We start from the raw sequence: 11,526 nt of genomic DNA on the forward strand, positions 1-11,526 counted from the left end.
ATAGTCACATTAATACCACCCTATACCGAAAACCAACTGACCGCAATACATATCTTCATGCCTCCAGCTTTCACCCTGGACACATTCCACAACCCATTGTCTACAGCCACGCCTTAAGATACAACTGGATTTGCTCCGATCCCTCAGACAGAGACAAACACCTACATGATCTCTATGAAACATTCTTAAAAATACAATACCCACCTGGAGAAGTGAAGAAACAAATTGACAGAGCCAGACAGGTACCCAGAAGTCACCTACTACAGGACAGACACAACAAAGAAAACAACAGAACACCACTGGTCACCACCTACAGTCCCTAGTTAAAATCTCTCCAACACATCATTAAAGATCTACAACCTATCCTAGCAGATGATTCGTCTCTCGCTCAGGCAGTGGGCGACAGACCCATCCTGCCTTACAGACAGCCCCCCAACCTGAAGCAAATACTCACCAGCAACCATACACCCTACAAGAAGTCCAATCCAGGAACCTATCCCTGCAATAAACCCCGTTGCCAGCTCTGCCCACACATCGACTCTAGTGACAGCATCACTGGTCCTAACCACATCAATCACACCATAAGGGGCTCATTCACCTGCACATCCACTAACGTTATATATGCCATCATGTGCCAGCAATGCCCCTCTGCCACGTTCATTGGCCAAACTGGACTATCACTTCGCAAAAGGATAAATGGACACAAATCAGACATAAAAAATAACAACATCCATAAACCAGTCGGAGAACACTTCAATCTCCCAGGACACTCTGTCTCTGACCTGAAAGTTGCTATACTTCTACAAAAAAATTTCAAAAACAGACTTCAAAGAAAAACTGCAGAGTTAGAAATTATATGCAAACTTGACACATTACAAGAAGTAATTTGCTCTGATCACCCATTCTCACCTCCTACTCAATGGTTGTCATTAGGCCTCAAGTACAGGGCTTCAATCCACATACCCAAAGGCATGGACAACAATGGGGTATGTATATGTTGCCTCCTATATATGTTGCCAATATTTGCTGCATTATTTCTACCAACTGCATCTGAGGAAATGGGCTGAAGCCCATGAAAGCTTATGCCTACTGAAATTAAATTTGTTAGTCTTTAAAGTGCTACAGAACTCTCGTTTTTATTAAAATCTGAGCAAATCACAACTAAGGTTACATTAAATAATTCTAATATTAATCTTAACATTTAAATCAGGCGCACACAAAGTGAACAGAACCCCCACTTACGAGGAAAAAGAAACAGGATGGAAGCATGTGAAATGTTGGAAGACATATTTGGGAGATCAGGCCTATAGAGCACCCAAGGCAGTAAGATGTCAACATGAGGAGCACTACATACTAGCAACTCAGAGAATGCTCTTTCCAGCTCTTGGAGCTTCACATGAACATAGGAATTGCCAGACTAGATCCAACCAGTGGTCCATCTACTCCATTCTGCCTCCAACAGTGACCGAACTATACTCCTTCCTCCGAAGCAGCAAACATCCAGCCAAAGGCAGCTGTGGGATAACCTGCTCCCACAGAAAGGTTCTTCTTAATTTCTCAGTTAGGTTTTGTCTACATAAGAAACTGACCGCAATAAACTACTCTGCTCTACTTCTGGAATAGCTATAGTGCTTTGAAATCACATGCTACCAAATTCCAGAATAATGTCCCCATTCAGACAAGCCCTTAGATATTGTTCGTGCCCTGAACTAGACAAATTCACATCAATCCCAAAACTCTCCGTGTTTTGGGTTTTTTTAAAACTATTTACTATTAACTCCTGTAGATAGTCTCACTAGCCATCTAAATAGCCTGTGCTTTTAATCTCCTGTTAAGCTCTTGGTCTTTGATATCTAGGAGCAGCCAATTCCAGTGGTTAATCATACAGACAAGTATTTTCTTTCCTGAGTCATAAATTTGCCCCTTTCAGTTTCATTTAATGCCCCCTTGTTCTTCCCTTAGGAGAAAGGTGAAGAGCAGCACCTGATCCGCCTTCTCGACCCCAGTCACTGCTGCAGGGGTGAAGGCCACCCCTGCTTACCGCCTCTCTCAGGCTGAGTCCTACTCCTTTCAGCCTGAATCCCGCACTCCCCAGGGGACAGCCTCAAAGTGCCCCTCACCCATCCCTGAGCCCACCTCTCTGCTAGGCCTTTGGAGGGGGCGGCCAGACCCGCCTGCAGTGCCGGGGACGGACGGAGGGAGGGAGCCCAGCTGGCTTATGTAACAGCCCTAGCGTAGCGTCCGGATCGCGGCCCGGATCGCCCATACGCTGTCACTCCCCTGTCAAGCAACCACAGCTCCGGGGCAGGCCCGAGCTTCACTGGGAACTAGCCCCCGTCCGGGTCGCGCAGCTCTCGGGCCTGTCTCCACAGCCTCCCACCCGCCGGGACCCGCCAGGACGACGGCAGCTGCTTTCCCAGGAGCCCCCGCCCCAGCGACTCGGGGCCCGGAAACCAGCAGCGCGGAACGGGCTGCGGGAGAGGCCAGGCAGAGCCGGGCCGAGCTGAGGGGGGTTGGGGAGCAGCCGGGGCCCGGGCCGGACCGAGCCGGGGGCGGGGGGGGGCTGGGTCTCACCCTCCAGGCTCTCGCACTGCACCAGGTTCACGTAGTCGCCCTGGCTCAGCACGCCCGCCTTGAAGCCCCGCACCAGCCCCTCCAGGTAGCCGCTGTCCACGTTGAAGTAGAGCTCGGGGAAGCACGACATGGCGACGGCCGCACGGACCCGGCTCCCACAGGGCGCAGGCGGCGGCTGGCTCCCGGCGACAGCGACGAGCAGCGGGGCTGTGCGGTGGGAGACCGGCGAGCCGGCTGCGAACCACGTCACGTGACCACCCGTTGTACTCACGTGATAGGGGCGGGACACGTGGGGAAGGAAATCCCGGCACGCCCCGCGCGCGGCCTTCTTCCCCCGCCCCCGTTGCTATTGACCACTTAGAGAAGCGGGGAGTTGGGGGAGAGTCATTGGCCGAGCAGGCGGGGGGGGGGGAGTGCGGCTGTTGTTGGCTTGGCTTGGCTTGGGCTGGGCTGGGGGAGTCGATGGCCGGAGGCGCGGATTTAGGTGGAGGGTTGGCTCAGGCTGAGGTGGTGGCCCTGGTGGGACAGGAGGGCTGGGCGGTGGCTGGCTGGCTGGCAGGCAGGGGTGAGGGGTGTAATGCGGGGGGTGGATGTCTCTGTGCCCTAGGCACTGGTAATAAATAAGCAAAGGAAAAACCTCCCTGCACCCCCCATTTCCCTGATCACTTTGCCTGTTTTGCATCTGTTGGGTCGAGGCTTTCCCTGTCTGGTTCCCTGGGTATTTAAGCACTTTGAGGCAGGGACCAGGTACTCCTAGGTACAGCACGACTACACTAGCTCCCATCCTGGAGGGCCTGCAGCTACCCATTCATGGAGCTGTGCAGAAGGTGGAAATTCCCACTAACGAGTGATTGCCAGATTTCAGAACAATGTGGCATCATTCTGAATGAAATCCCTTGCAACAGAAAATGCCAAACAAAAAATTCAGTTTGGGCAAATGGAGCTGTTTCGTTTCTGTGTTGAGGGGGTTTATATAATGTAAAACAAAATAAAAATTGAAACAAAAAATGATTTCGGACAAAAAATGAAAACATTTTGTTCCAAAAATGTCAGAAGAGGATGTTTCAACATTGTTAGAACTCCCCCTTTCCCCTCGTTTTTCTCCAAAATGTTTATGAGATCAACACAGGTTCACAAAGCGTTTCAGTTTCAACAGAGCTGCCTTCTCCAATGGAAAATGGTTGGCCTGAAGTGTTTCCAACCAGCTCTAATAATAATAACAACAATGAATAATAAATAGACTTCCCTCCCATGCTGTAGCCCTTTCTGTGCCCCTATGAGTACACTCTGCACTTTCCATTCCAGGTCTGGTCCTCTCTTAAGCCTACTCTGACTTTTTTTTACTACAAAAACGGGCAGTAGGATGAGAAAGACACTAAGTTCGTTTTCACTTCATTGTAGCTTAATCTATGCATGAATATGTTAGGCACATTAGTATTTGTCCCTGGCACCATTGGCTCATATCATACCTATGCTAACCAGTTCTTTCTTCCTGGCAGAATTAGCCTTGGATGCAATGGCAGATGCAGGAAGGAGAGAGGGGTATTTCACAGCAGGTCTGTTCCTGGCACATCATTTGTACCACTTTAACTATCATTTTAGAAACCAATGTAGTTAAATTGGCACAATTCCCTACTGTGGAAATAGTCACTAGTCTAAAGGTGCTTACATCAGTATCCTCTCTTTGTATAATGAGTCCTGTTGGTAGATTGATTTTATGGCTTCTGGGCTAAGTTTCAAGAAGCTAATATAGTTCCTGTTCTTAAGAAAGGGAAAAAAAGTGATCCGGGAAACTACAGGCCTATTAGTTTGACTTCAATTGTTTGCAAGGTCTTGGAACAAATTTTGAAAAAGAAAGTAGTTAAGGACATAGAAGTGAACAATAACTGGGATAAAATACAACATGATTTTACAAAGGGTAAATCATGCCAGACCAATCTGATCTCCTTCTTTGAGACCATAACTGATTTTTTAGACAAAAGAAATGCAGTAGATCTAATCTATCTGGATTTCAGTAAGGCATTTGATACAGTTCCACATGGGAAATTATTATTTAAATTGGAGAAGATGGGAATTAATATAAGAATTGAAAGGTGCATAAGGAACTGGCTAAAGGGGCAACTACAGCAGGTTATACTGAAAGGTGACTGTCAGGCTGGAGGGAGGTTGCTAGTGGAGTTCCTCAGGGATCGGTCTTGGGACCAACTTATTTAACATATTTATTACTGACCTTGGCACAAAAAGTGGGATTTTGCTGATAAAATCTGCAGATGACACAAAGTTGTGAGGTAGTGCCAATACAGAGGAGGACCAGAATATCGTACAAGAAGATGTGGACAACCGTGAAAACTGTAGTAATAGAGATGGGATGAAATTTAATAGTGGAAGGTGCAAGGTCATGCACCTAGGGACAAACAACAAGAATTTTTGCTATAAGCTGGGGACTTATCATTTGGAAGTGACAGAGGAGGAGAAAGACAGGTGTATTGGTTGATCACATGATGCCTATGGGCCACCAACATGGCCATGAAAAAGAGTAATGCATTCCTTGGATGCATCAGGTGAGATACTTCCAGTAGACATAGGGGAGTATTAGTAACATTAGGCACTGGTGAGATCTCATCTGGAATAGTGTGCGCAATTCTGGTCTCTCATGTTTAAGAAAGATGAATTCAAACTGGAGCAGGTGCAGAAAAGGGTAACTAGGATGATCCACAGAATGGAAAACCTGCCTTAAGAGAGGAGACTCAAAGAGCTTGACTTGTTTAACAGCCAAAAGAAGGCTGAGGGGAGATGAGACTTCTTGCTATAAATACATCAAAGGGATAAATACCAGGAAGGGAGAGGAGTTATTTAAGTTAAGGGGCAATGCTGGCACAAGAACAAATGGATATAAACTGGCCATCAGCAAGTTTAGGCTTGAAATTAGATGAAGGTTTCTAACCATGAGGCATGAAGTTCAGGAACAGCCTCCCCAGGGGAACAGTGGGCACAGAAAACCTAACTTGTTTCAAGACAGAGCTTGATAAGGTTATGGAGGGAATGGTATGATGAGACTGCCTACAATGGCATGTAGCCGATCTGTGACTGCTAGTAGCAAATATCTCCAATGGCCGGTGATGGGACACTAGATGGGGAGGGTTCTGAGTTATTACAGAGATTTCTTTTCCAGGTGTCTGGCTGCTGGGTCTTGCCCACATGCTCATGGTCTAACTGATCACCCTCTTGGGGGTTGAGAAGGAATTTTCCCCTGAGTCAGATTGGCAAAGACTCGGGGGGTTTTCACCTTCCTTTGCAGCATGGGGCACAAGTCACTTGCAGGTTTACACTAGTGTAAATGGTGGATCCTTGTAACTTGACATCTTTAAATCATGATTTGAAGACTTCAGTAACTCAGCCAGAGGTGAGGGGTCTATTTCAGGGGAGGGGGGCGGAGGTTTTATGGCCTGCACAGTGCAGGAGCTCAGACTAGATGATCATGATGTTCCCTTCTGGCTTTAAAGGCTATGAGTCTATGAGCCCTACTGGTCTGCTCTATATCACCATGGTGGACTTGTGAGGATTTTCTTGGGGTCACCTGATTTCAACCATTATTGTATGAGACCATCTGTGTGCCATGGAGGATTGCTGCTCCCCCCCAAACTGGAACCACTTCTGCTTTCCAGCCGTGCCATCTCCAATGTAGGGAGAGCACTTTGTGAAATTCCATAGACTTTCATGCCACAGGCGATCTGGTGGTAACAGGACACAGACGACAGGGCTCTCAGCACTGTCACAAGAGTGATAGCCCCTTCTTTCCCCAGCAGTCACCTCTCTGAGATAATACTCCCTAAATCAGACACAGGAAGGTCTCTGTAAGGTGTGTCTTGGTAACGGACATGAAGATAGTTGCTGTTTCTTGCTAAAGGAGAATACCCTTGTGAGAGGCAAAGAAAAAGCCAGGGATGGAACAACTGAACTTGGTGACAGTATTTACTAGTAGATTGTTTATTGGAAGGGATTGTTTAAAGGGCACATGGGCATAAGGAAAACCAGTTACTAATCCAAGAAGCAAAAAAAGGGAGTGAAGGGGAAAGAGACGAAGCTAGTTCTTGCCACATGGGAATGTGGCATTGATTTTCCTGCAATAGCAAAAGGCATTGAAGAAGCGGCAGTAGCAGGTGGCGCAAGGATCACAGCAGGGGAGCTGGTGCCCAAGGCAGGATTCCAGCAGGCGGACGCATCTGCGTGGAGAGCGCTCCTCCCGGCCCTGAGCCTCTAATGCAGCAGACAACACCTGCAGGAGGAGCACAAGAAAAGGGTTTCATTCAGCACAACAAAGCACATGAGCAGTGAACCACTCAGGGAAGAGCAGTGTGTTTTTGAGACCCACACCCAAGAACTCTGTGAATGAAGAGAATGCCCTGACATGATATCCATTTTCAGAGGGTCTGAAATACACCTGCACCAGGGCACACTCTGTCAGGGCACTGCCCCCACATCTCCAGGTGAAGGTACACAAACCTGGACAGTTTGGGCTGAAAGTCCGGGCCCTGTGTCCTCTGTGGCAAGGTCCCTGGACTCTGGTGCTTCTGGTGACTTTCTGTGGTAACTTCAGATAATAGTGAGGTTTGTAATAAATTAACTGTGTAAACAGACTATAGTGACACAATTCAAGCAGTAGCCTCTGGACTGGTTAACTTGTTATTGATTTCAATTTATTTTACACTGTCCTCACATATTAGTTTTCAGTATGCTGCGGATTTTTGTACTGACAACCTATAACACATCTCAGCAGCTGCCAGGTGTGGGAGAGCTAGATTATTATTGATAATTCCACTATTTCCATCTAGTAATGGACCAATACCATTGTCAGGACTCTTTATGAATCATTAAAGGATTGGAAAACCTGCCTTACAGTGATAGACTCAGGGAGCTCAATCTATTTAGCTTAACAAAGAGAAGGATAAGGGGTGGCTTGACTGCAGCCTGTAAGTACCTGCATGGGCAACAGTATTTAATAATGGGCTCTTCAGTCTAGCAGAGAAAGGTCTAACACGAGCCACTGGCTGGAAGCTGAAGCTAGACACATTCAGACAGGAAATGAGTAAATTTTTAACAGTGAGCGTAATTAACCACTGGAACAATTTACCAAAGGGCATGGTGGATTCTCCATCACTAGCAATTTTAAAATCAAGACTGGATGTTTTTCTAAAAGCTCAGCTCTAGGAATTATTTTGGGAAATTTCTCTAGCGTGTGTTTTCCAGGTCAGACTAGATGATCACAGTGGTCGCTTCTGGCCTTAGACTCCATGAATCTGTGACCTGTCTCAGAGTACGTCTGGTCAGTGAGATGATGTTAGTAACCCCCAGAGGTGATAGCAAGTTACCTCTGGCTCCAGTACACTGGCTTCCTGCATGAGGTCCTCATCAGCTACACGGAGCTCCATAGCCATCCTGTCAAAGCCAGGCCTTGGTAGAGTCCCTGTGGAACACAGACAGGGTGAAGGATGCTGCTTATTGGCTCCTGGGTACTGGCTGAGTCTGAGCTCCACTCGGCTCCTCACCTCTCCCCCCTTCTTTACAATCCAGAGTAAAGGGGGATGGGGGAGATTAAATGGTCAAAATATAACTAAACAATGATGTGCCTCAGAGGGGCAAAGGACTCACCAATCTAAGCCATGTAAATACACACAGAACAGCTCCCATCTGCCCGCCATCTTCACTGGGTGGGGCCTGCAAATCTCAGTGCTCCAGGCTGAGTCCCATGAGAAAGAAGCCCCTGAGATCTGTACCATGCCTTTTCCAGTGCTGGCTGGGAGCCTGTGGCACCCCTCCTGACCAACATCTCAGAACCCAGGCTCAGGACTGACAGATCCAAACAAGGGAGAAAGAGTCCAATATTGTTACATTCACACTGTCAGTTACAGCCACAATGAGGAGATTCTGCAGGGCAGGAGAGGATCTCCATCACCACCAGTGCTTCCTGCAGATCCCTGTGCACGGAAGATAAGGGAGATCCTGCAGGGTAGGTGGGTCTGTATTTATCTAATAGGAGGATAACAAATTGGCTCAGAGTCAGACAGGTATCAAGTTACATGCCTGGGCGTGGCTATGCTAATTAGGGAATACAATGTTACCATGGGAATGACTAAACTTGTGAGGGATGCTGCCTGTGCCAACAAGGGATGGACTGTGTTCCTGCTCTGTGGGAGTGAGACATTGCCCTTGCTGGGGCAGGAGTGGAGGGTGAGCCTTCTCCTGCCACAGCCTACCCCGGGTGTGGTATGGACCATCACACCCTTGAGGGGAAGCTGGATGCTCCCAGAACAAGGGGCTGCATTTCTTTAAATGGTTTCTCTTTTCACAGTCTCATAGACCTTACAGTCAGAAGGGGCCATTGCGATCATCTAGTCTGACCTCCTGCTTGTGAACTGGTACACATTGGCGGCGCTGCTTGTAGCCCCTCTGGTGTGCCAATTAGCTCACTGGTCATCATTCTCCTCGGGGAGACAGAGCAGCCTGTGGGAGGGAAACACTCACCTGCGAGCCCCACGGGTGCCTCCTTGATCTTCTGCAGAAGGCTGGGGTAGCCGGACCTGTCTGCCCCATCCAGGCTGGGGCGCATCTCTTGCAGGTGACTGTTGCTGAGGTCCGAGGTGAGGATGGCTTGAATTCCCTGCAGCATCCCCCAGCACAGCAATAGCATGTTCAGCATGATTCCCCGGAGCCTGCCCAACAGGAGGAAGATCAGGGCTGGTCACAAAGGCTGAAGTTCAAACGTCCCCTCTGCAGGCTGAATGACATGACATGGATTAAACAAAAGCACCATTCCCTGGTGAGCAGGTCACTGAACTGATCATCTCAGGAGCACACCATGCTGAGGGGGAGGGGCACTGGGCTGTCTGTCTGTCTGTCTGCACTGCAAACAGGCAAGGCCTAGAGTCTCCCAACATGTTTATCCCCTTGAGCGAAAGGAGAAGACCCTGAGCTGAGTTGGTCAGAGCTCGTGGAAGGGACGCTGGGTACAGCACCTGTACTCAGTAGTGATGACTCTCCTGATTTATCATGAGTCTCGTGATTTTTGGTGCATTTCTTAAAGCCCCAGCTGCTGGAGTCAGCTGATGGCATGAGAATATTAGCCTTCATTCAAAAAACAAACACAAAAGGAAGCTTCCCAGCCTTCCTGGTGGCAAAGAACAGCTTGGAAATATGAAGCCACTGCCCCTAGAGGCTCAGAAACTAGAAGACAGATAAAAAGAACCTGGCTGGTGTTTTCAGGACTGAGGCTATGTCTTCACTGACAGCGGCAAATTCGCCACCGTCAAATCAACTTTTCTGGATCGACTAAGCGGTCAGTGAAGACCCGCTCAGTCGATCCAGAAATCGACATATTAAGACCACCTCCTCAAGTAGCATAGCGCTGCATCAGTGCAGTGAAGACAGCGCGCAGAAGAGAAGCAGAAAAGTTGACGGGAATTTTTGCGTAGCTTACATAACTCCGATCGACTGCCACCGAATCTTGGAAGTAAGTGAAGACAAGCCCTAAGTCAGTGCTGACCCTTCAGACGCATCCTCTTCCAGGGGCAGGCTGGGGGGCAAGGCAGGGAGGAGTATGGGGCAGGCTGTAGGGTGGGGCCTGGTGTGGTGGCACCAGACAAAGCGTGAGTGTTGCCTGCTGATCAGCTGTGAATTGCACTCGCCCTGGGGCAGTGCAGCTCCTATTAATCCCCAGCATGACGAGAGGGCCTCGGTCAGGCCCCATTGTGCTGTGCCTGAGGCCTCCGGAGCTCAGCCCTGGCCTAAATGACTGCAGTTGAGTGGGGATATGGGACAATGTGTGGCTGTGAGCATGAGAGTTGAACCCTGCTCTAACCATCACAGCTCTTGGATGCGCCAAATGTCACTGCATCAGGAAGCTTTTGTCAAACCAAAGTGGTTAGCTGTCAGTGCAGAATGTGCTACATGCCATACTCTCCCACTCAAGATCTGCACCCTGAGACTGGGCTAGAGACCCCCAGTACCAGGGCTCTGGTCAGACTCCAGCGGTTACAGGGATGCCGTGTGTGGAGATTTCACAACAGCCTGGTGAGTGCACAAGGCATCAGTGTAACAGAAGAAAAAAAATACGAGCGTAAAGAGAGCCTACAGCAAACCAGGAAAGGGATCAGGTTGGTGGACAGTCTGAAATGGCTGTGAGATACTGAACTGCTTTTTAACATCCATCTTTAACCAGAAAATTAAATAATAGTTAAAAATAACCTGCGATGAACTGCAGGTTCAGACTGAATATCTGGAAAATCAGCAAATCTGCATATTAGCCTTCGTTAGTCATGGATTTTAATGTGTTAAAAGAACTGGATAATGAGCCACTGAAGCCAGTGGAACCTGGGATAAATTACCAGAAGAAAAGAAAAGAACAAAAGAAAAGAAGCAAATGTGGCACCAATTAGCAAGACAGAACTGAAATGCAGTTCTGAATATTCCTGCCTTCTCAGTCTAATTGCTATGGCTAGTAAAATGCTGGAACCATAGCAAGAGAAAAATCTGTAAATATGTCAGGCCAAATTCTGTGGGCCTAATGCAATCCCAATGTAGGTAACGCTCCCATTGCAGGCTGTGACAACAGCAGATCTAGGAGGAACACCCCCACAGGATTTGTAAAGAACAAAGAAAGCCAGGCACATTTGGCTGATTTTAATTTTAAAAGTTACGGTATTGGGTTGGAAGCAGTTTTTCATGGGCTGCCACAGAGAGCACAGTCAGCACTGTAACGATCTTCAGTACCAATCTGGCAAAGGGGTGATCAGCACAGCAGTGATATTTCTGGAGGACTCTGAGGCCCAGACCCTAAAACTCTGCGGCATAGGAATAACTTTACACACAAGAATAGTCTCGCTGAATTCAGTGGGACCATTATCATGTATAAAATCACTTCTGTGCTCAAATGTTTGCAGGATCAGCAACTAAACA

At 48.1% G+C, this 11,526-nt stretch overlaps 2 protein-coding genes across 2 annotated transcripts in view; both read right to left on the reverse strand.

Moving 5' to 3' along the window:
• ATP6V0D1 (ATPase H+ transporting V0 subunit d1) overlaps positions 1 to 2,833 on the reverse strand; it is a 77,829-nt gene extending 74,996 nt beyond the window's left edge. Inside the window, exon 1 of the mRNA XM_067552892.1 lies at positions 2,575 to 2,833. Within this exon, the coding sequence (XP_067408993.1) occupies positions 2,575 to 2,704 (130 nt within the window). The 5' untranslated portion in view covers positions 2,705 to 2,833. The remainder of the gene's footprint in view (positions 1 to 2,574) is intronic.
• A 3,754-nt stretch (positions 2,834 to 6,587) lies between these two features.
• Positions 6,588 to 9,271, reverse strand: AGRP (agouti related neuropeptide). The gene is made up of 3 exons (XM_067550172.1): positions 9,097 to 9,271; positions 7,944 to 8,038; positions 6,588 to 6,850 (listed from the first exon to the last, which is right to left on the reverse strand). Exons 1-3 carry the CDS (start codon positions 9,269 to 9,271, stop codon positions 6,659 to 6,661), a joined length of 462 nt encoding a protein of 153 aa, XP_067406273.1. The 3' UTR covers positions 6,588 to 6,658.
• Between the last annotated feature and the right edge of the window lie 2,255 nt (positions 9,272 to 11,526).

This window comes from Emydura macquarii, unplaced genomic scaffold (genome assembly GCF_026122565.2).
Source record: "Emydura macquarii macquarii isolate MOO-44397 ecotype Brisbane River unplaced genomic scaffold, CSIRO-AGI_Emac_v2 contig_295, whole genome shotgun sequence".
Taxonomy (NCBI): domain Eukaryota; kingdom Metazoa; phylum Chordata; order Testudines; family Chelidae; genus Emydura; species Emydura macquarii.

Coding starts and splice junctions, on each gene's coding strand:
- AGRP (XM_067550172.1), bottom strand. CDS start 9,271: ATGCTGAACATGCTATTGCTGTGCTGGGGGATGCTGCAGGGAATTCAA. Junction 8,039..9,096: donor GGCACCCGTGGGGCTCGCAG/GTGAGTGTTTCC, acceptor TGTGTTCCACAG/GGACTCTACCAAGGCCTGGC. Junction 6,851..7,943: donor CCAGTGTACTGGAGCCAGAG/GTAACTTGCTAT, acceptor CTCCTCCTGCAG/GTGTTGTCTGCTGCATTAGA.